At 46.0% G+C, this 21,076-nt stretch overlaps 1 protein-coding gene across 3 annotated transcripts in view; it reads left to right on the forward strand.

Annotated features, from left to right (window-relative positions):
- The first annotated feature begins 162 nt into the window (after positions 1–162).
- Positions 163–21,076, forward strand: part of LOC8037629 (deoxynucleoside triphosphate triphosphohydrolase SAMHD1) — a 39,247-nt gene continuing 18,333 nt past the window's right edge. Inside the window, exons 1-7 of one of the 3 annotated variants that reach the window (XM_040209176.3) lie at positions 163–1,194; positions 3,089–3,168; positions 7,042–7,202; positions 10,302–10,497; positions 11,233–11,373; positions 11,733–11,768; positions 19,937–20,104. In XM_040209176.3, the coding sequence (XP_040065110.1) occupies positions 3,100–3,168; positions 7,042–7,202; positions 10,302–10,497; positions 11,233–11,373; positions 11,733–11,768; positions 19,937–20,104 (771 nt within the window). In that variant the 5' untranslated portion in view covers positions 163–1,194; positions 3,089–3,099. Of the gene's footprint in view, positions 1,195–1,751; positions 2,125–2,350; positions 2,586–3,088; positions 3,169–7,041; positions 7,203–10,301; positions 10,498–11,232; positions 11,374–11,732; positions 11,769–19,936; positions 20,105–21,076 lie in introns of those variants that run through there. The other 2 variants (XM_040209174.3, XM_040209175.3) reach the window with 2 other exon arrangements.

The raw sequence follows: 21,076 nt of genomic DNA on the forward strand, positions 1-21,076 counted from the left end.
CCTCAAAGCAACCGCCCCTCCCCCTCCCCCGCCCTCCCCCCCAATTTGGTTCGCCTCCCCACTGCCCCCCCATTATGAAGATCCTGGCGCCGTCCCTGCTGCACACCGGTACGATGTTTGGGTCCTGCAGCACGAGCTTTCCACGTGCTCCGATCTAAGACGCGCTAGGCCACCATCATCTCCTTCGCGCTATCACTATCACTGGCTACTACACGCTCCTGAAACAGACCGTTTCGCCGTTTCAAACGAAATTAAGCGAAGATACGCGTCCGCAAAAACATGAAAAGTTAGGCTCACCTTCGAGACGATGATCACGCTGTCCGCGTTCGCTGCTTTCATTGCCGGCTCCTGGACCCATCCGCTCGTAAGGTAATTATGGGCGTCTAATGATTTGTACGCTTTTAGCTGCTTGCGCGTCACGAAACTTGTCTTGAGGATCAGGTAGTTGTGTATGTCGCCCATTTCTACCTGCGGCCATAGGTTGCTGTTCCGGACTAGGTCCATCGGCGGCAGCGCGAACGGATCCGCGCCGCACATTTTAACCTTTTCCTCGTAACGTGTGCGTTCCCGTCCGCTTAAACTTAGGCCGTATAAACCCAGCGGTGGACAACCACTTGAAGAAGACATCTTCACGTTAGCGGGCGAGCAAACACCATAAATACGTCGCACTGCAACGGTGCGTGCGTAACGCGTCCGTCACCTGTCGCTGGGCGCTACGGGAGTGCGCGCGCGGCTGTCTGCTCTCGAGGACGGCAAGATGGCGCTGGTCCCAGCATGCACCGCTTCACGAATACAACCTATATTTAAACGAAACGAGAGCAGCCGGATGACCCCTGGCCCAGTGGAAATTGCGTAAATTAGACGGGACCAAACAACAAGCTTGCGTGACTCCATTTCTGGTACCACTCATCTGTGCGTAAACAAGTTCCGTGATGGACTCTCCTCGTGCGCAACAGACAAGCCAAACAGTTCGCACGGTTCCTAGCTCGTTGTTCCTTCACTTGCCGCTTCGGCAAGCAAGAGAATCACGCAACACGGGAAAATGGTATTTATACTTCGACCAAACGTGGACTAACCGCAGAGACTACAAGTGCGAGCTGGTAGCTTCGAAAGATTCTTCCCCAGGACGAACACTTGAGCGGCGGAGCAGGGAACAGAAGCGGGTGCTCACACTCGCAGGATAGCATAACACCAGTGAGTTGCATGTTTCTTTTCACTGCGCTCTGCGAAACCGGGTGTCAGAGAAGATCCCGACGTCTTCTCTTCGATTAGGTTGGCGCTCCCTCACCAGTCGTATTTTTATCCAGAAAGAAGCTCGGAAGCGGGACTACTGTCTTGATTATTAGCTCGATTTGAATAGTTCCTCGGTAGCCTCAGTCAAGGCGTCCACGCCTTGGTCACCCAACGATCACTGCTGCTGACTTGCGATTGACGCCATTGTCAACGAGACGGCGAGATTGAACGATTCTATTTCCCGATTTGAATGTCGTTTTCAATATTGTGACGTCGCGGTTCGCCGATTGGTCAACGTGTTGTCACAAATTTAGTTTACGCTCTAAGCGCGGGGGGGATATTCGGCGCTGGCAGCGGCCTTTGCTCCGCCTATTGGCCAAACTCTCCCAATAAACGGCTCTGGCCAGCCACAGAGCCACAGCCACAACTCACGAAGATTTTTTTTTTTTTTTTTGTTATGATTGATTTGATGGCTTGGTTTTGGTCGCTTGGCATCGAAATTCTAATCCAAAGAATCCAAACGGCCGCACCAACAGAACGATATAAGCAGCCGTCAACACCACGCAATAATTTCTGAACTATTATATCTAGTAAAGTAGCAAAATAAAAAAAAAATATATATTTTATTTGCGATCGTGAGACCATAGACCATAGCGTGAGACTCGGATGTATCAAAGTCGACTGTAGTCAACCGTAGTCGGTTGCTCGCTGGCGGGTCGTGCCGTCGCAGTCGTCTGCTTCGTTTCTGGTTGAACCCCGCAGCGCACAGTGCCCCAGCGTGAACCGCGAGAGCAAAAACGGGTTTCGATTTGGCTCAGATTGCTTCAACCAGTGGTACAGGCATGGGCAGTCTGGAAGGTGAAGTAAGCCACTCGGAGAATGATTCTGTAGGTAAGTATATATGACAGTCCAGCCAATAGCAGGTGTCGAGAGAAAGGTTCAAGTGTCGACATACGCGAAGTTGCGGAGTGTAAGCAATGCCAAGGACACCTCACGCAACGCCAGCTGGGCGAACGGTGCCACATTCTATCCCCCCTCCCCCCCTTTTTCCCTCTCTTTCGCTTCCACTTTGTTGTACAACATAACTTGGTGGTTAGTGGGGCGATTGGAAGGAGTGTCACATTCGTCCGATATTAATTACGAGCTAGTTGCAGTTTCTCGTCCAAGCAGAAAGAAGTTAACGCACGCAGGTGTGCATCGGTATTTTATCGCCTGGTTGTGGATTCTCGTTCAAACAGAAATAGTTAACGCACGCAGTCTGCATCTCGAACTCTCCCGAACCAGCTCAATTAAAACTAGCTGCGCGATGTCAGTCGATTTTTCCCCATCAGTGGCGCCAGCAAAAGCAGACGGTGAGTCGATTTTTTCTTATCAGTAGCGCCAGCAAACGCACGAAGCAGACGATTTCCTTCTGTGCATAGTTTCGGTTTGGAGCTGTTGCAACTCAAGAATTGGTACAGGGCGTGGGAAAGGGCCGGGGAGGAGGAAGCAGACGGAACTATGGAGAGATGAGAAGGTTTCCCCCTCTCTTCTCCAGCGTTCCGTCTGCTTCCTCCTCCCCAAACTTCCTTTCCCTGGCCCTGCCTTCTTGAGCTGTAACAATTACTCTCGACCCAAGCAGGTTTCTCGTGATTAGCATAAACAAATGCTAAACTATGTTGTTGTTTTTTTTCAATTTAGAACTATTTGCAGTCTGGAAATTTAGCTGGGGTGTATATATACCAGGTGTGCAGGTGACATAGCCTGGATGCAAAGCCCATGCACCATATGTAGGACCACAACAGATGCGCTGAAAGACGCAATGTAGATCACCTATTGATGACCGCCAGTTCTCTTAATACGCGTTTGTTTCAAGCTTTGCAAGTGATGGAACCGGCGAAGGAGCAAACCAGTCAACTTCCCCAGCAGTGGCAAGAGCAGCAACCTAAGCAAAAGGTAATGTCTTGATTGGAGGATCTGTAACATTGAGCGTACTGAGACAGCGGAATTTGCTGGAGAGGTGCGGCTAGGGTGCGATTTGCCAAATTAATTTATTTTCCTTGTCTCAACATTTAAATTATGGTATCTTCCGTAATTAACCGTGCAGCTTACCTGTATGCAGGGGTGGGCAAAATACATGCAAATATGTATCGAAATACAAATACAAAATACTTCGTCAAAAATGTATTTAATTACAAATCTAATTACATTTCCAAAAAAGTATTTAAATACAAGATACAAATACAACCAAATGTATTTGGTCTCCTCCAAATACTTTTCCAAATACATTCCACAAAATTTGCGTCAGCGACTTCAGGGCACCTGCAACGGGTTTCTGGGTATCGCACACTCGGGAGTTAGTGTGCGAGGCTCTAGCAACGTAATAGAAATATAATCACTAAAAAAATGTAATCAGCTTGGACGTAATAGGTGAAAAAAGTACAGAGCTTCTAGCAGCTTTTTTTGTCGATTACATCTTGGTATAGACCAACAAAGAACCGAGACAACCAAGACGCGCAGCACTTGCTAGAGAATTTTTTATTGTTGCAACTCGCACCAGTTACAAAAATCTGGACGACCCGCGCATTTAGAATGTTCCAGGCAAAAATATGGATGGAAATCAGGCTGGAACGAATCACAAGTTGTCACAGACACTTATTTAGCCAGTCTGCCTGTGAACGTCGATTTCATCACTATTCTTGCCCTGGACTAGCACCGTAATCACAAAGTCACTAAACGCTTGTGCTTGATTGAGAGACACTGGATTGGGTGCAGAACGTAGTTTTCTTCCTGCTCTGGACAGTGACAATACATTTGAGGGATGTATTTTTGCCCACAAATTGTATTTAATTACAATTGTATTTGAAATACCCACGTTTTAGTATTTAAATACACACGTCAAATACATTACCCAATTTGTAATTAAATAAAAATGCAAAATACATAAAGTATTTGAAATACGTATTTCAAATACTTGTATTTGAAATACTGCCCATCCCTGCCTGTATGGATATATATATATGTACTTTCTCATCTTGGAATATGCATATTTGTTTTTCTGTAAATATTACACTTGCACTAGACCGTGGCTTGAGGCAATATTTTGTCTGTGAGCTCTTCCAGTAATATGCCCAAGCAGCATAGTTGCACGTATTGCTGTCGCCACAGGCGCTATTGGCGATGAGATGTTTTAGTGGCGCCACCTTGCGGACGTTCCTCTGTCACGGATTGGGTATTATGCGAGCAGACGACGCCCTGTGTAATAGCACGGGGTGGCTATGTTAGTTCGCACCTATGCCAATTAGAAACAGTTTATTTATTACAGAATCGTCTATTATGCTCTTGTGAGTGATCTTTCTAATGAATAACAGCACCTTGAAGTTGCTTTTGACATTAAAGAACTTTAAGATGTTCAACAACTAGCTTGAAGCTTCACATTACAGCTTGTGCGGTGTGGACCAGGGCTATTCACAGCCTCTCTGGTTCTTGTTTTTTTCGGATCTCTAGAGGCTCTTGTAGAAAAAGTTTTGCATTCACCAGAGTAAATGGCATGCTGTCATCTTAGCTGCACGCATGCACAGTTGTGTTGCAAAGTGCTGGCGATATTGACGCTTCTGTCAATTGTGACTCAACATTTGCTGATGAGCAAATGCTCGTCTGCAACTGGCACTTAGTTCCTCCCGCATTGAATATGTGGCAAAGAAGTTTGTCACATCGCGACCTCTGCTCGAAAGTTCATAACTTCTTAAATTGTCGGCCATGGGCCAGCAAATCCAGGCTATTGATTAATTTGTTCCATTCGATTTCTGCTAAGAATTGTTTATTTAAGATACAGCTTGCTGAGAAGCGCATTATGCAATATTTCTGAATCCTCAAAATTAAACATTCAAACGGTCGTAATTCATATAGCAGATACCTAATTTTTTGGGATGCATGCTAAAATGTCACCGACTTAATAGATTTAACGGACCTCGATCGCAGGGGACCTCGCACGCTTTGCGTTGACCGGGTGTGTAAGCAAGAATTTAGTTGAAACGGCGCTGGAAACCAGCTACTGCTTCTTCCTGCCAGTTATCTTGATTATGTTGTTTAAAACCCAAGACTGCTGCAGAAAAGGAAAAAAAGTTTTAGTCGAAGGAGACACAGAAGGGAACGTCTCAAACTCGGCTAACTGGTTTATTTCTAAAGCAGCCTATGTATACCCACAGAGCCACTTGCAACCACCTTCTATGCAGAGATCTTCTTTGTTTAAAGCACTTTTAAATACAAAGAACGTACACAACAGACCAAACGGCAGAACCCACAATACCATCATTGTAAGCACCTTCTACGCAAACATCTCCTTTGTTGAAAGCATTTTCAAAAACAGATATCATAACACTTACAAGAGACCACGCTGTGGAACCCACAATGCCCTTATTCTTATCATCAACCCTATAATCAATGACGATGAGAGTGGGCTCTGGGACCTACATCGGGGGCTTCAGAAACATGGTGACTGCTGCTCTTTGTACCTCAACCCGGGTAAAGCTTCCAAAATATTAACACTAGTGCTTCTTTCTCATTCTCTCTCTCTCTCAAAAAAAAAAAAGGAAACTCTAAGGTGTTGTTTACAATCTGAGGAACTTTTTGCCGTGGTTTCCAAGTTGCACCGAGGCTTATAGCTTTTGCAGTTTCCGGTAGACTTTATCCTATGTTGTTTCTTTTACGACTCTCTTTATATCATTCCGCTCTTTATGTAGAATTTCCGTCTCTGACCAGTATACGTATAATTGTTACATTCCTGAATGTGATTTGCGATTTCCGAGTTCGACGCATTTGTGCTTACATTTCTCTTGTGTGTTTGTTTGTTTACTGTATGTTTACTGGTTTGCGAAATTCAACAAGGAATCAACTTGTAACTAATAGGAGGCCAGCACTCACAGAATACGGTGGAATCAATAGGATACACGGAGTCACTTTCACTGAAGTGCTTACACATTTGAGAGGTTCCTGAATTTCGCTTTCCTATTTTCACTTTGATGACGCATCCCTTTCTCAGTTTTATTTTGTCCAAATCATAATAAAAAAATGCACCCTATTCGCCGTGGTGGATGTTGTAGTGGGATAAAGCACTAGATATTCTATTTTCATCCTCCAGCTTTTGTGCTAGGGTAGAGAATAGCACGCACACCACGATCCGAGCGCTTCGACACCTCAGCGCCAAAATTGTTTGTTAGCACGACTACGCGTGCCACGTTTTCAAGCTATGACAAAATGTCCTACAACAAATACATCACTTTTCACCAAATAAGCACAGTGCATGAAACAGGCTTTTCCGCGCGTTACCCAAACAGCGCATGAACTGAGCCGAGGAATCAAGGATCAGTGGGCGGTCTGTGCCACCCACAAAGTCACAAACAATGATGATGATAGCTAGAGAAGCACCCCCTATAATTTGAGCACGCCGTCAACACGCATAGGAGTTGAGGGAGAGGAGATGAAAGTGCACGGAGATGTCGGAGCACCGAGCTTTGGTTGGAATGATTAGCGAGTAGACTCAAAGCCTACTGCATTGCTCTCCAGCTTGACAGTCTTGACAGTCCACGGGGGCTTCCGCAGCTAGGAGTTGGGTCACTGCGATGACAGCGATCCGCTCGCATTCACTCGTGCTTCTTATTGTTGACCTCTAGCACAAACTGCTGCCAGGGTCGCTGCATTCGACTGCATGACACTTCAGCGCTTAGGCTTCTGTGACACCATTTGTTGCCACTTTGGGAGACTGGACGCTAAACGCACCAGTCGGAGGCACATTTCGGGCACTGTAACACCGTGGTGTCGGTGCTGCAGGTGTTCTGGGATCCCGTGCATGGACAGATCTCTTTACACCCGGTGTCGGTGGCCGTCGTAGACACTCCGGAGTTCCAGAGGCTCCGGGACATCCGGCAGGTGGGGGTGGTTCATTACCTCTACCACGGGGCCACCCACACCCGCTTCGAGCACAGCATGGGGTGAGTGGTTGACGCGTAGACCAGATAAAAATGACCCTTTCTAAAGTTTCGTGCTACCTATTGGCTCATAATAGCTGCTCCACCTTCAGCAAACTAGTGGCAGTCATGAAGATGTATTTCTTGGGACACCGTCACTAGGGATGCCGTGAGCCGCCTCCTGAAGTTCGAGTTTGAAAGGTTCTAAATTTTTGAACCTCGCTAAGGTTCGAATTTCAAAAGTTTGCAACTTTAGAACCTTACTAAGATTCGAATTGAAATAATTTAAAAATGTGTAGGTTTCTAAAAGCTTGAGTTCGAAGATTTCAAATTTTCTGACACATTGTTCAAAATATTCAAACATATGAATTGCGAGGGTCCCTGCCATCAAGGACAATTGAGGGAGGAATGTGTCAGTGACCCTTGAGCTGCACTCCACCACAAGGAGGAAGCGTTCCTGCGGGAAGCCACGATGTCCGAGCAAGGATAAAAGCAAGAATGCGCAACCACTTCATCCCAAAAAAGCAGAAAATAAAAAGTGGCTTAAAGAAAAAGAAATTACTATGAATTACGAATAAAAAAAGAAAAAGTAAGTATTAATTACTCGACAAGAGAAAAAGAAAAAGAGGACCATTAAACATTTTTAAGTCCAGCAGTGTGAACAGTGTTTTTAGTGTGTGGTGTAATCTTTGTGCAGCTGGGCCATTGAAAGTTTGCGGCACCCCTAGTTCCTAGATGTCTCATTGTTTGGAGACTTTTCATTCCCGTCTTGAGACTGATTCACCAGAGGTGTACTCTGTGTGCTAGGGGGAAGCCATTTGGATCGAGCAAGGATACTGTGGTCACTGACAAGGTGGGAATGGCAGAGCGAAGCTTCAGTTGTCCCGCCCCCAGTGCAAGCTCTTCGACAACGCTCTTTGACACGGCGGAAAGCAGGGAGCACATGCTGGAGGCTGGGCGTTTGAGCGATGCACCCTGCGGTTCTCATTCTTTCGGTGACCATAGCTGCACTCTTCATCTCCCTCTCTCTCAGGCTTTCCTCGAACGGCGACCCTGTGCCCGCTCAATAAACGTCCATTGCCCAATGAAAATTTAAGTCTCCGAGCGACCACGTCTGTTTCTTCGTCTTCTGCTGGGGCGCTGCACATGAGCAGACTCGTACGGTGCTGATTTCAAGTAACCAAAATTACTTGTAATCAAGTACTTTTTAACACGGAATGTGTTATATGGCTGGTGCCTAACCATATCCGGTTAGGTGCCAGCAATGGAAATCGACAGGCTGACTATTAGCCAAACGCTGATGCAGCACTCATCTCCTCCCCGATCGGACACCGGTGCCAGACGAACCTCGTCCTCGAGTGCATCCGTGTCACCCCCTGGGGGGTAAAACATTGCGTGTTCAGACATGCAGCAGCGGTCTGCTCTGTCAAACAAGTGCACTCCAGGCTTCCCCAGAGAAAGAGAGCGAGAGAGAGTGACAGAAAAATGGAGAAAGAAAAGCCTACACTAACTTAGATGTGCCCCCCTTGCCAGATTGTTGAGATCTTGCTGCGAGTTGATGCCAGAGGTCTGCTTGGAGCTGTAGAGAGTCTAGATTGAACAGAGGGTTTATCATTTGCAATTTAATGGCGGCCACCTCCTGCGCAAGTGGGCATGCGCCGTGTAATTGCATGGTGAGTAGGACAGCAGTCGGAAAAGAAGAGAGGCTTGCAGACAATCAACGCTTTTGTCAGTTTCTCGCAGCTCATAACGCAAACACGGCTCATAATTCACGTGACCCCAATCGAGTAGTTGGAAACTTCGTAACCTCTGACCGCTGCTGCCACATTCAAGTTATGTTTTCAGTACACTCTGTCTACTGTGTCTCACACTGCAGCAGGCTCTGAGAACGTCGCATTCACATTGTTACCGCAGAAGATGGCACCCTTAAGTAAAATAGCAATGGAGTACTCGTGCACTTGCCACACACAGCACAGGTCCGCGAAGCCAGCCACGCTCACGGAGCCTTCAAAGTGTGCTCCCAGGTCCTTAACGAAGCAGGTGACACTCTACAAGGAGAGCTGCGATTTTGTGGCGGCATTGAATATCTTTTAAAGTGCCATGTGCGGCGGTGCGCACGCTAATCCTAGGCCATCTACTCCTGCCGTCCTTTCGCACCACGTCCACTTTGACACGTCACATTTTGTGTTGCTATCTGCCTTTGCCATCCTAGTACTTTTTTTAAGTAATTTTGTAATCTTTTGAACACTTTTATTACTAAGTAATTGTAAGAGTAATCTGATTACCTTTTGGAAGTGCTAAAGTTATACTTGTAACCATTACTATTTTTCCCTCCCGTTTCTAATGGCACCCCCCTTGTTTCCACAAGTACTTTACTAATTGATATTCTCGAACCGAATCTTTAACAGGAGCCTTTGTTTAGCTAAATTTGTGAACTAAAAAGATAAGTTGTTTACAATTCAGTGATTCTAATTCAATAACAGAGAGTACGAAAAACCGATTATTAAACCGGCAGAAAAAATTTGTCGTTTTGAAAATTTCGAATGCAGTTGAACCTCGATTTAACGAAACACAATTTTACGAATTTCCCGATTTAACGAACGAATTCGGATTCTTCGCGCAGCCTATGCGCAAGGTCTCTTTTCCTCGATTTTACGAAGTTCCAGATTTAACGAAGTAATTAGCGGGTCCCGGTGACTTCATTAAATTGAGGTTCAACTGTAATTTGAAAAGTGACAGTTACTTTTCGAAGTAATTGAGGAATCTAATTAAATACTATTTAACCGAGAGTAATTGTAATAGATTTCTTTTTTCGAGTAACGTCCCAGCTAAAAATTTCCATTAAATCCAATTGGAATCCCAATAGGTTTTAACTGGAACCAATTGGTTTTAGTGGGTTCTAACTGCAAGCACACTGGCCAATGGGTCTTGCCAATTGGAATTATTTTTCAAGTTGGAACCTGAATGGGTTCCAAATGGTTCCCATTGGTTTGTGTTGGTTCCCATTGGCAGTGACCAAGTGGTTGTCCAAAAACCCAGTTGGTACCAATAAGAAAATTCCAATTGGAACTTAATGGGAGTTTTCAACTGGGGTGACTGCATTCAATTTGTCCATCGAAACAGAACGGCTTACCTGGCACAAAGGCTTGGCCTGCACCTGCGCGAGGCGCAGCCGGAGCTGCGTGTGACTGACAGGGAGTTGCTCTGTCTGGAACTGGCCGGACTGTGCCACGACCTGGGACACGGCCCCTTCTCTCACCTCTGGGAGCGCTTCTACATCCTGGGGGCTCGTCAGAGGGGCGTGTCTCCGGTCTGGACGGTACGTAGGCGCTCCCACACCCTAGCTCCTTGCCCTTGGCGGGACTCTCGCAGTCGCTTCGGAAACAGATAAAGTAGCACCCCAAATAAACAGTGCGAAAATGTAGACAGAAAGAAGAAGTGTGGAATCATCCGAAGATTACACTCGAGTAGCAACACCAGACACACAAACAAAACCTGGCCATTGCATCTGTGTGGGGATTGTAAGCCACTCTTTGTTTGTGCGCACAGTTTTGTCTTAATCAGTTGTGAGTCGGAACTTAGATGCATGCTGCCTGCAGGATGCATCTGAAGACTGTATCACACATTTGCGCTCGAGTGTGATAGACCGTGTTGCAACTGCTAAAACCGCTTGCTATGTGAGAACTATCCTGCATCACCTATCGGGTGTCTCTTAAACTATTCCAGTCTGCACGCAACCAAATGAAAGGTTTTGCAATACATTTTTAAAATCAAAGTTCTGTGCAATATTGATAAAAAAGGGTTGCTTAATTATGTAGTAGCATTATTTCTAGCCAATGGCAAAACAACAATGATGAATATATGCAGATGATAAATGTTGCAGGGCTACTGGATAGATGGTGCCAGTGTGTCATCTCATCGTAAGTGGTTGCAGTGCAGTTTTTTTCAATCTAATGCAAATGTGTGAACCGCTTAAGCACCGACTCACAACTGATGCAAGAGGCCTTCACTGTAACTCGCCGATGAACCGTTGCTTTCGCATGCTGCCGCGCAGCATGAGGAGACCTCCTGCCGGCTCTTGGGGCGCATCTTTAAGAGGCTAGAGCCAACCCTGTCCGCGTGGGAGCAGCGCTGGGCCCAGGGACTCACAAGGGACGACCTTGCCCTGATCCAGGGCCTTATTCTGGGAGACAAGGTGTGTCTGCATCCCGCTTCAAATTTTGGGGGGTTCCCATTGGGATCCTGTCGAGTAAGCGCACTTTGTATTTCCTCTTTGAAAGGTGCGAGCTGAAGATGTCACATTTTTTTATGTCTGACATGTCACGTGCCTAGCTCCGACGGAGTATCGACGCGGGCCTAATCTTTTACGGGGAATACGATGGGACCTAATTGACCAAAAAGATATTTCCCAACTCAAAATCGGGTTTTCCTTTGCACGAAAGCCACTTGTCTCAATGGCGCTTGAGGTGTCCAAGTGTGATGCACGTGTACCCTGACGCCCACTTTGGCGCATATCAGTAACAGCCACGTGGCATGATCCTTTGCGCCTTTCAGGGAGCTGCAAATCCGGCCAGGCACTTCCTCTTCCAGGTAAGCCCGTTTTCTCTTCATCTCCGACGGGCAGAGCGTCAAATGATTTGATCAGGAGATCCAAGCCCTGGACGAACCTTACAGTAATAACTCACAGTACACAGCGTCGATGCTTAGACATTATTATTTTAAATTTCTGCGTTTGTCTACATAATTTTGAGAAATATATAACTCAAATAAGCTACGATCTGGAACAGTGGTTCTTAAATGGGGGTCCGTGGACCCTTTGGGGTAGCCGAAGACCTCCTTAGGGTCCCCGGAGCCCTCAGCCGAGCAATAAAAAAATATTTTTTTAATTGGTGCCGACCATTTTACATGTGCACCGCTTGAGTAGGGTTCATTAGTCTATGTTTCAGAGCTTCACAGTTGGCTCGCATGCATTTAGTCTTCTTTATCTACCTTTTTGTCATCGTAATCGTCAACTGCCCCCCCCAAGCCCCATTGGATGGGGTCCCCCATCACTTCCGCCGATTCAGAAGGCACCCCCAAGACATCAGTGCTTAGGACCACTGCTCTAGACGTACAACTCAGTCACACTTGTAATACAGTCGACTCTCATTAATTCAAACTCGAGGGGGGCCGTAAATTTGTTCGAATAAAGCAAAGTTTGAATTATCAGGAGTTTCTTCCCATAGAGACGCATAGGATGGGACCTGCACGTTAGTTTGAATTATCCGAAAGTTTGAATTAAGAGATTTTGAATTAACGAGAGTCGACTGTATCTTGTGTAACCTTGGAGGATTGTTCGAGGGTGTTTAAAAAATCATCCGCACTCCGGTTATTTCTAAACTTTTGTCGGTCGCATTGTGTTTTTAGCACTTTTTGTACGAGGTCACTGTCCTAGCCACCGCTGTCCACTTTTGAACGTGTCATGCCAGCCCAGTTGTAACTGCGGCACAAAAAACAATGGCTGCGCCACTTGTGATTTGCGCGATAGAAGAGCAGCAATGCATGCAGCCATTCGTTTTCTGCAGTCTGAGGGTGTATCTCTGTTGCCAATACTTTGTGCACATTATGGAGAACGTGTTTTCTCACAAGGAGGTATCTTTGAATGGACTCCGATGTTCAAAAAAGAATGCACAAACTTCAGTCTTGAAGGAGGAGTCAGATTCTGCATCTGATGACTACATTTGGCGTGCACGTGAACTGACTCTGTCGGACAGACGAGCGAGGCTCTGTTGGTGCTATAATGCACGGCAGACTTTGGTTTCGAAAAGTTTGTGCAAGATGGGTGCCAAAACGTTTGTGCGGATCATAGTTTAGTCATATCCTCGTAGTAACACATACGGAACTCGTAATGGATTGCGCTAACCCTAACACTTTTATTATGCATGATGATTGAAACCTGAGACTGTGGTTTGAAAAACGGAAACTCGTGAAGTAGGAAGAAAAAGGGACAGACAACGTCTCAAACTCAGCTAAAATCTTTATGGCCTCTACGCCTTATATACACCTCCCCCGAACGTCGCCACCACCTCAACGGTTGATCACCGAACTACAAGCAATACACCAGAATCACAATGCACCATACCGCAAACAATACATAAAAAAAAAGAAAAGCGTGCCTTATTGTTTTCATTTTCACCCAGTGACAAGGGGGTTCAATACAAACAGAAACACAAGGTCGTCACCACCGCACCCGGAAGGACTTCGATGCGGACAGTGAAACAGAAGCGCAGGGAAACACACAATGACCGTTTCTAACCTACCCCCCCTCCTCTCCCCTGGACTGAACCATGAATCACACAGTCGCCAACAATGCCCCCCATTATGATCCCGAACCCAACAAAGCAAACAACTCTGCGAAGCAAGCCTCTCCCCTCCTAAGTTCACCCCACACTAAATCTTAAAAACTTTTTTGACTCACTTCCAAGTTGCAGTGACGCTTGGCTAATGCAATTTCCCGATGTTTTTATAATGAACAGTTTCTCGCACAGCACGTTACATCTCTTCACGCTCTTTGTGTATGATTTCTGTCTCTGACCAGTTCACTGTACATTCATTGCATTCCTGGAGATGCCTCACTAATTCAGAGTTTGAAGTGTTAATACGCACATTTCGTTTATGTTCTGTCAACCTATCGTTGTTAATGCACCTTGCAGTTTGACTAACATATTTAAAGCCACATTCCAAGGGAATTTCGCTCACTACTCCACTCACACATGGAACAGATCTGTCGTGATGCATTTTTTTACATTCTTTCTGTCCTGCTTCAAAAGGAGTCAGTTTAGCTAATTTGAAATCACATCCCAGCTGAAAATTCCAATTAGATCCAATTGGAATTCTAACTGGTTTTAATTGGAACCAATTGGTTTTAGTGGGTTCCAATTGGAAGCACACTGGCCAATGGGTCTCACCAATTGAAAAAAATTTTCCAGTTGGAATTTTAATGGGTTCCAATTGGTTCCTATTGCAGTGACCAATTGGTTGTTTCAAAACCTAGCTGGTACCAATTAAAAATTCCAATTGGAATCTAATGGGAGCTTTCAACTGGGATGTTTCTCAGCACACGCCTTCAAGTTATGTGAAATGGCGTGAAAGTATGGGATGGCAGCCTGTTGGTTCTGGACACTTGGCTTATCTTGCTTATCTTTGATCTGCAGATCAAGCTGCCGTTTCATTAAGGGATAGCCGGCCTTCTCCAGTCTTCCTGATTGCCTTTTTAAAGACTGCTCCATGTAATGCGTGCATGACCTTTGTAGAGCGTTCTGAGTCAGAGACTTGACTACCCCTCCCTTTACAATTGTAGAATGACTACTCTGCTTTGATAGGACGGGTTTTGGTGCCTGTTTTTCATATTCCCAACACAGCTCACTGCCCACATGAATGCGTAAATCCAAAAATTGAATGACATTCTCCTCCGGCTTTTCTACAGTGAAACGCTGCTCTGGGGCCGCTGAACTTATTACATCTTGTAGGGAATCCGAAAGGTTTTCTCGAAAAGTGCAGAGAGCTTTCCTTTTCAAGAGAATAATATAGATTCTTTATGTCCATTGAGAAAACTGAACAATTTCTACCGTGATTGCTATTCATGACATCGATAAGCTTTCCTGAATTTCTTAAGGATAGAGGATGATCCAAAAAGATTAGCCCTAACCCACGTTGGAGAAAAAAAGAGATGATCTTCTGCCAAGTGCCAATTTCATTTACAACAACTCGGAGAGGCATGCCAACCTTGTGGTCTTTTAAAAAGAATTTCAAACATAGAGTCGTAATTAGGCCATGATACTACACTTTCCTTTTCCTCATCTTTTAGTATGTTACAAATGTCTCTCCTCAACTTTCCTAAATTTTCTTTCCATTCCCTGAACAACGACCCCAAAGCATCGTCTGTCTTTCTCCGGAATACCTCCTCCGGGATGACAGCAAACCTGCCGGACTTGTATGTTTGGAGGAGTTTCAAAGACTTCAATTCCAGCTCCTTCCTCACCATGTTTACATCTTTGAAATTCTTCCTCTCCGACGCATTCCCCATAACCTTTCCTAATCCCCCTATGCGCCCCTATAACCCCGTATGCATCCTCCATAACCTTTCTAATCTCCCTACAGTTTGATCGACAAATGAAATTCTTTCATAGTGATTCACATACCGTGCAACGGTCTGGATTGCGGAAGACACATCCACAGAGGTGGAACGGCTGCGCCATTTGCGCCATTTTGCGCCAGGCGCATTTGTTTGCGCCATCCTGCGCCATGTTGTGGAAACTGCGCCACAACCAATTCCTCGCGCCATTATGCACCAAATCGCAAAACGTGCGCCAAAAAAATTGTATTTTTTCTTCGTTTCGGTTTCTATCGACTCGGTTGACAAGAATGAGCGCGTTTAGCTTGGCCGGCCTTGCAATCTTTTGTTCTGTTTATTCTCCCTGCGTATCTCGAGTCGGAAGCGTGCGAAAAAATTTGGGGGTCGGATTCCTAGCGCTACAGCACCTGCGACTGGATTGTTATTCTTCAACCATCGGTGGTTCAGCAAGTCGGCAGAGGTGAGGTTGAGTCGTTCAGCGTCAGATCGCCTGAGGCTCTGCGGCCGGGGATCCGGACGTCAGCCAGTTGAAAACAAATGAGCAAAAGATTCCTTTTAGTACTTCATCGTTAGAAGTTGGAACCGCATTCCCACAAGATAAATCGTGATTTGATAGAACTGAAACGCGGTCCAAACCGAAACCTTGCCGGCCAGCAGCTCTTATGTACGCGAGCAGTAGATCTGCTCGGCGTACTTTAACCTTGCTCCTGCTTATCGCTTCGAATACGATAACTCCGTTAATCGTAGTCTGCTGCTTCAATATTTAGTTGCGCAATAAGATTAACTCGAAATTTGTTACCTTGTTCCTCCACGCAACTGCACGTCCGTTGCTTGCGCATGTCACGTGGTTCGCGCATATGATTACTGTGTCGAACACGTGTGGGTTGTGCGATAAGCAGTGCTTGTTCGCATTTTGAGCAGCTGTAAGCCACTCAGAAAATATCAAGGATACTATCTTCAGAAACATATCATACTTGCCTTTTGGTTCTCATTAAGGCTCACAAAGTTTCAAGTTTTTGCATCTGTTACACTGTTATCCCATCTATCTAGGTCTCTAAACACTCATGTTCATCTGTGCTGCTAAGCACAATTGAAATTGCTCCCGTGCTTGTCTTGAAGACACAAGCTGAAGTGCAATGAAAGATGATCTGAGCTGCTCCTAGCCTGCTCCAGAACGTAGTTTTAGCTGCTCCTAACCTGCTCCAAAACAGCTGTTTCAGCTGCTCCCGTGGCTGCTCCCAAGTATATTTCATGAGTTCCACCCCTGCATCCAGTCTGGAAGGCTTTACATTCATACAAAACTTGGGACCTTTTTCCAGGATTGCTTCGGTTCTCTCTGAAATCGGTTCTTTACAATGGTTCATTACACCTGGTTGGTACTCAGACCCAACCTGGCCATACATCCAAACATCGAGCACAGTTACGTTTCATAGTTTCATCATCTTGACAAAACATGCAATCTTTTCACATACCAAATCTGGTTGCACTGCACCTTCTTGACATTGTGCCAGTGTCGATATTCCTTACCTGTCCTGAATTCCTTGCCCAGGAGGATGTCCCACAGTCTGTGTGTTTCCCTGTGCTTCTGTTTCACTGTCCGCATCGAAGTCCTTCCGGGTGCGGTGGTGATGTGTTTCTGTCTGTATTGGACCCCCCTTTTACTGGGTGAAAATAAAAAACAATAAGGCATGCTTCTTTTTTTTTTAGAGCGCAGCTCTTAGGCGCCCGTTTCCGGCTTGAGCGGCGTCGGCGTCGCCGTCGCCGTCGGCGTAACCGCGCGGTGCATTATGGGTAAATTTCCCCGCTAAATCTAGCGGAAAATTTCCCCGCTAAATCTAGCGGAAAAAAATTCCCCGCTAAATCTAGCGGAAAAAATTTCCCCGCTAAATCTAGTGGAAAAAATTTCCCCGCTAAATCTAGCGGAAAACTTTCCCCGCTAAATCTAGCGGAAAAAATTTCCCCGCTAAGTCTAGCGGAAAAAATTTCCCCGCTAAATCTAGCGGAACTTTCCCCGCTAAATCTAGCGGAAAAAATTTCCCCGCTAAATCTAGCGGAAAAATTTTGGTCTCGTGACCCGGGGGGTCACGTGACCTGGGGAGTCACGTGACACCCCGAGGTCACGTGACCTCCTCCCGAGGTCACGTGACCTCTGAGGGGGCACGGGTCACGTGTTCTCGGAAAGGGGGGGGGGTCACGTGACCCCCCCCCCCCCCCCCCCCCCGAGAACACGTGGCCCTCAGTACCCTCCCCTCCTCCTCCTCAAGAGCTGCGCTCCAATTCGGCGTTACAGGGAGTGGTAAACGGCTTTCACTTTTTTTATGTATTATTTGCGGTTTGGTGTATTATGATTCTGGTGTATTGTTTGTAGTTCAGTGATCAACAGTTGTTGTGGCAGCGACGTTCAGGGGAGGTGTATATAAGGCATAGAGGCAATAAAGGGTTTAGCCGAGTTTGAGACATTGTCTGTCCCTTTTTCTTCCTACCTCACAAGTTTCCGTTTTTCAAACCACAGTCTCAGGTTTCAATCATCATGTATAACTTACACCAGCTTGCCTGCACTGTAACCGTTTTTTTCATTTTTATTTAGTTATTTATACTTTACCGCTTCAGGAAGATAATGAACGAGTTATTTTGACTTGATTTTAAGCTTTGCTCACAAAGTACCTACAAAAAGTGGGTGTTATTGTCTGTGACAGCTTTCGAAACGCGGGACACACCTCTCCCACAAAGCTCTCTGCTTGCTACGATTGATGGTTGGCCCCTCTCCACCCGTCTGCTCTCCAGTATTTGCTCCGCTAAAGTGGAAAGTGTCAAGGACGTGGAAGAAGCTTTTCCCTCTTTTCTTAACCCACAACAGTCTGTGAAGTTACCCCTTTGACTGGCGATGGCAGAATTTGGGTGCAGTTGCGGGACCTGGAAAGTTTGAAATATTCAATTCCGAATGCAGCTATTGGAAGCCGCAAAACCTCATTGGTGATTTCGAGCGGCAAGAATTTTAAGGTTTCCTGTATCCGCGACCCAAATCTTTTGTTGGTGCTCAACTTCACTCCCCAGCCAACCGCGCCAACAACAAACTCGGATATTTTGTACTTCTGGTTAGTTCAAACAAATTTCAAATTTTAGGCTCCCCACTATGTTTTTAATGTATTCATAAGCCGCCTAATTCGAACGGCGTTTTTGTGTAATTCATATTTTTTGTTCTCGCCGCCCTGTTGAGTGTGCTTCTTTCCGAGCACCGATGCACTGCAGGGAGGCAACGCCGGCGGATCTTGCTTCTGCGAGTGTTGCGCACTTGTGTGGGGTGAGAAGTGCAGTCAACGGGGCTCAAGCAGGACATTATGAGTCATGAAAACGGGCACTACACGGACGTTTTCAGAGCAACTCGCTCGGACACTGTGACGTGGTGGAATGGCATATGTCCATGTCACAGCGTCCGCGCAAGTTGCTATGAAAATGGCTGCGTGGTGCCCGTTTTCATTGCTCATGTGTCCCCACTGCTTAATAGCCCAGATTTGACAAATTCTTGGCCTGATGAACAAACTTAATTATAATTATGTTTTGAAGTGTCATGTGCTCTCTAAACAGTCCACGATAAACAAAAATTTTTTAGGGGTAAATAAACATGTCATACATTTCACGAATGTTTAAAGTGTGGCATACCTGCTCATGATCAGCAGGCTTATATAGAGGAAACCATTGAACAGCTTTGTATGTGTAGCCATTCATATGGCAGATCATCAGCTTATTTTGCATCCTATTTAGATGAATTTCTGATAATTCAAACTTCTGTTAATTCAAACCAAATTTGTGGCTTCATGGAGTTTGGATTAATGAGAGTCTACTCTGTACAGTATGTTGTGCCTTCATGTTAATCCTACTATTTTAGCAGTCAAAGATATACAAACTTTCACCTTAAAGGGAAGCTGAAGATGTTCTTATAGAAAAGAGTTAGAGGTGAATTCTACCGTATTTTTGTCCCGTGAACTTAAATATCATGAGTATTTGACGAGAAACGTATCTATAGACGCAAGAAAAACAGAAAAACCAACTGCTGGGTGTCATGTCATACCCAGAGGTTTCAGCTGCCTTGCACATGCCGCTTGTGAGGGAATGCATGCAGCACTTTTGACTGCTTGAGTTAGGCTTGCAGAAAGCGCGGAAATGTTAAGGTCTCCATGTAATACGTCATGATTACCCCCTACCGCCAAACGCGACGGGAAGTAGGGGCTTGAGTGCTACTTCGATAGCACTATTGTGGCTACTACTTGGCACATCAATCTAACTTGTAATCTTGATACTCATAATCGTGAAAGCCAAGTAAACACAATTTAAATGTTTTTTTTCTCAAATACAAACCTGCTTTAGTTTCTCTTTAAGTTGGGGTGTTTAACTCGTGCTATGAGGCGACTGGAACAAGCGGCTCCAAAACAAAGTGTCATCTTTCTGTACATTGGCTAAACCAGTCGAGCGCAATGAATGTCCTGTGTCGCTTTTAGTATGTGTTTGAGCCTTCGACCGCACTCCGAATTTTGACGAAACAAATGACAGATTACGGTATTCAAGAAAGAGCTTCCCAGAGGCCTCGAGCAGCAGTACTAGTCGCCTCGAATGCGGTACAAAAAGAGCAATGGTTCCGGTGTCGCAGGTGGTGAACAACAAGGAGTCTAACCTGGACGTGGACAAGTGGGACTACTACCTGCGTGACTGCCACGCCATAGGCCTGTCGTGCGGCTTTCAGTTCGAGAGGCTCATCGGCAGCGCACGGGTCATCGCCGGCCGGGACGGTGCCACCCACATCTGCTTCCGAGACAAGGTGCGACGACGCTCTTCTCCCTCTAGTTACGGTGCCTGGAATGCATCTCCAACCGACGCGTTAACTACTGCGTCCTAAAATGTGGTCCCTCGATTTCCGCCCGATTACGTTGTAGAAGTGTCACGCTGTCGCCGATTGCGGTTTCGGTGCTGTCGCAGCAGCGGTGGTGGATGTGGCAGATGCCGGTTACGCTGGAGCTCGCTCTCCAGCTCATCAGTCCATGGAAGCTCTGGCGGCTGGGAGTTTGAACGGCACCACGAGAGTGACACTCGCGTTTGCTCGTGCTTTTTTTTCCGGAACTTCTACACCAAGCCACCAAGATCAAGACATCCGACAGCGTGACACTTTGGCTTTTGGGATGTATTTGTTGCTATGCAGAGCGCAAGTTCGTCTGCTTCTTTTGCAGGGGTTGTGGTGACGTCAGAACACCGAGCGCTGAATGGCTCTGATTGAAGGATAGTGAGTAGACCTCAAAGCAAGCTGCCTTGAGGTTTACCCACTATTCTTCAATTAGAGCCATTCAGAGCTCAGAGTTCTGACGTCACCACAACCCCTGCGAAATAGGCAGACAAACTTGCGCTCCTTACATTGGGACCACCTTCGATGCATCTGGGCAGAATGGGACGTTAAACGCACCCGTTTGAGACGGGTTCCGCACCATACTCTAGCTGTCGCAGACTGCGTAGCCGGCCGTAGCGAGAGTTGTATGCCGAGGAGGCGCCACTCGAGCATTTGCTCGGTACGTGTGCCTTCGGATAAATCCAAGAAACATGCACAGGTAAAATGTTAGTCAGTTTCGACTTTAATAAATTAAGCCCAGTTAGGTGAGATCGTGACAACAGATTTCGGCGTTTCAAATTAATCTTGGTAGAGTGTCGGGTTAAACCTGTCCAAACGGGACACTTCAGAAATCGTGAGGTGACAACTCCGTCAAAAGTCGTGGAAGTTGAAACGGTTGAAGTCTGGCAGTCG

This window comes from Ixodes scapularis, unplaced genomic scaffold (genome assembly GCF_016920785.2).
Source record: "Ixodes scapularis isolate PalLabHiFi unplaced genomic scaffold, ASM1692078v2 PGA_scaffold1__304_contigs__length_218370807, whole genome shotgun sequence".
Lineage (NCBI taxonomy): Eukaryota > Metazoa > Arthropoda > Arachnida > Ixodida > Ixodidae > Ixodes > Ixodes scapularis.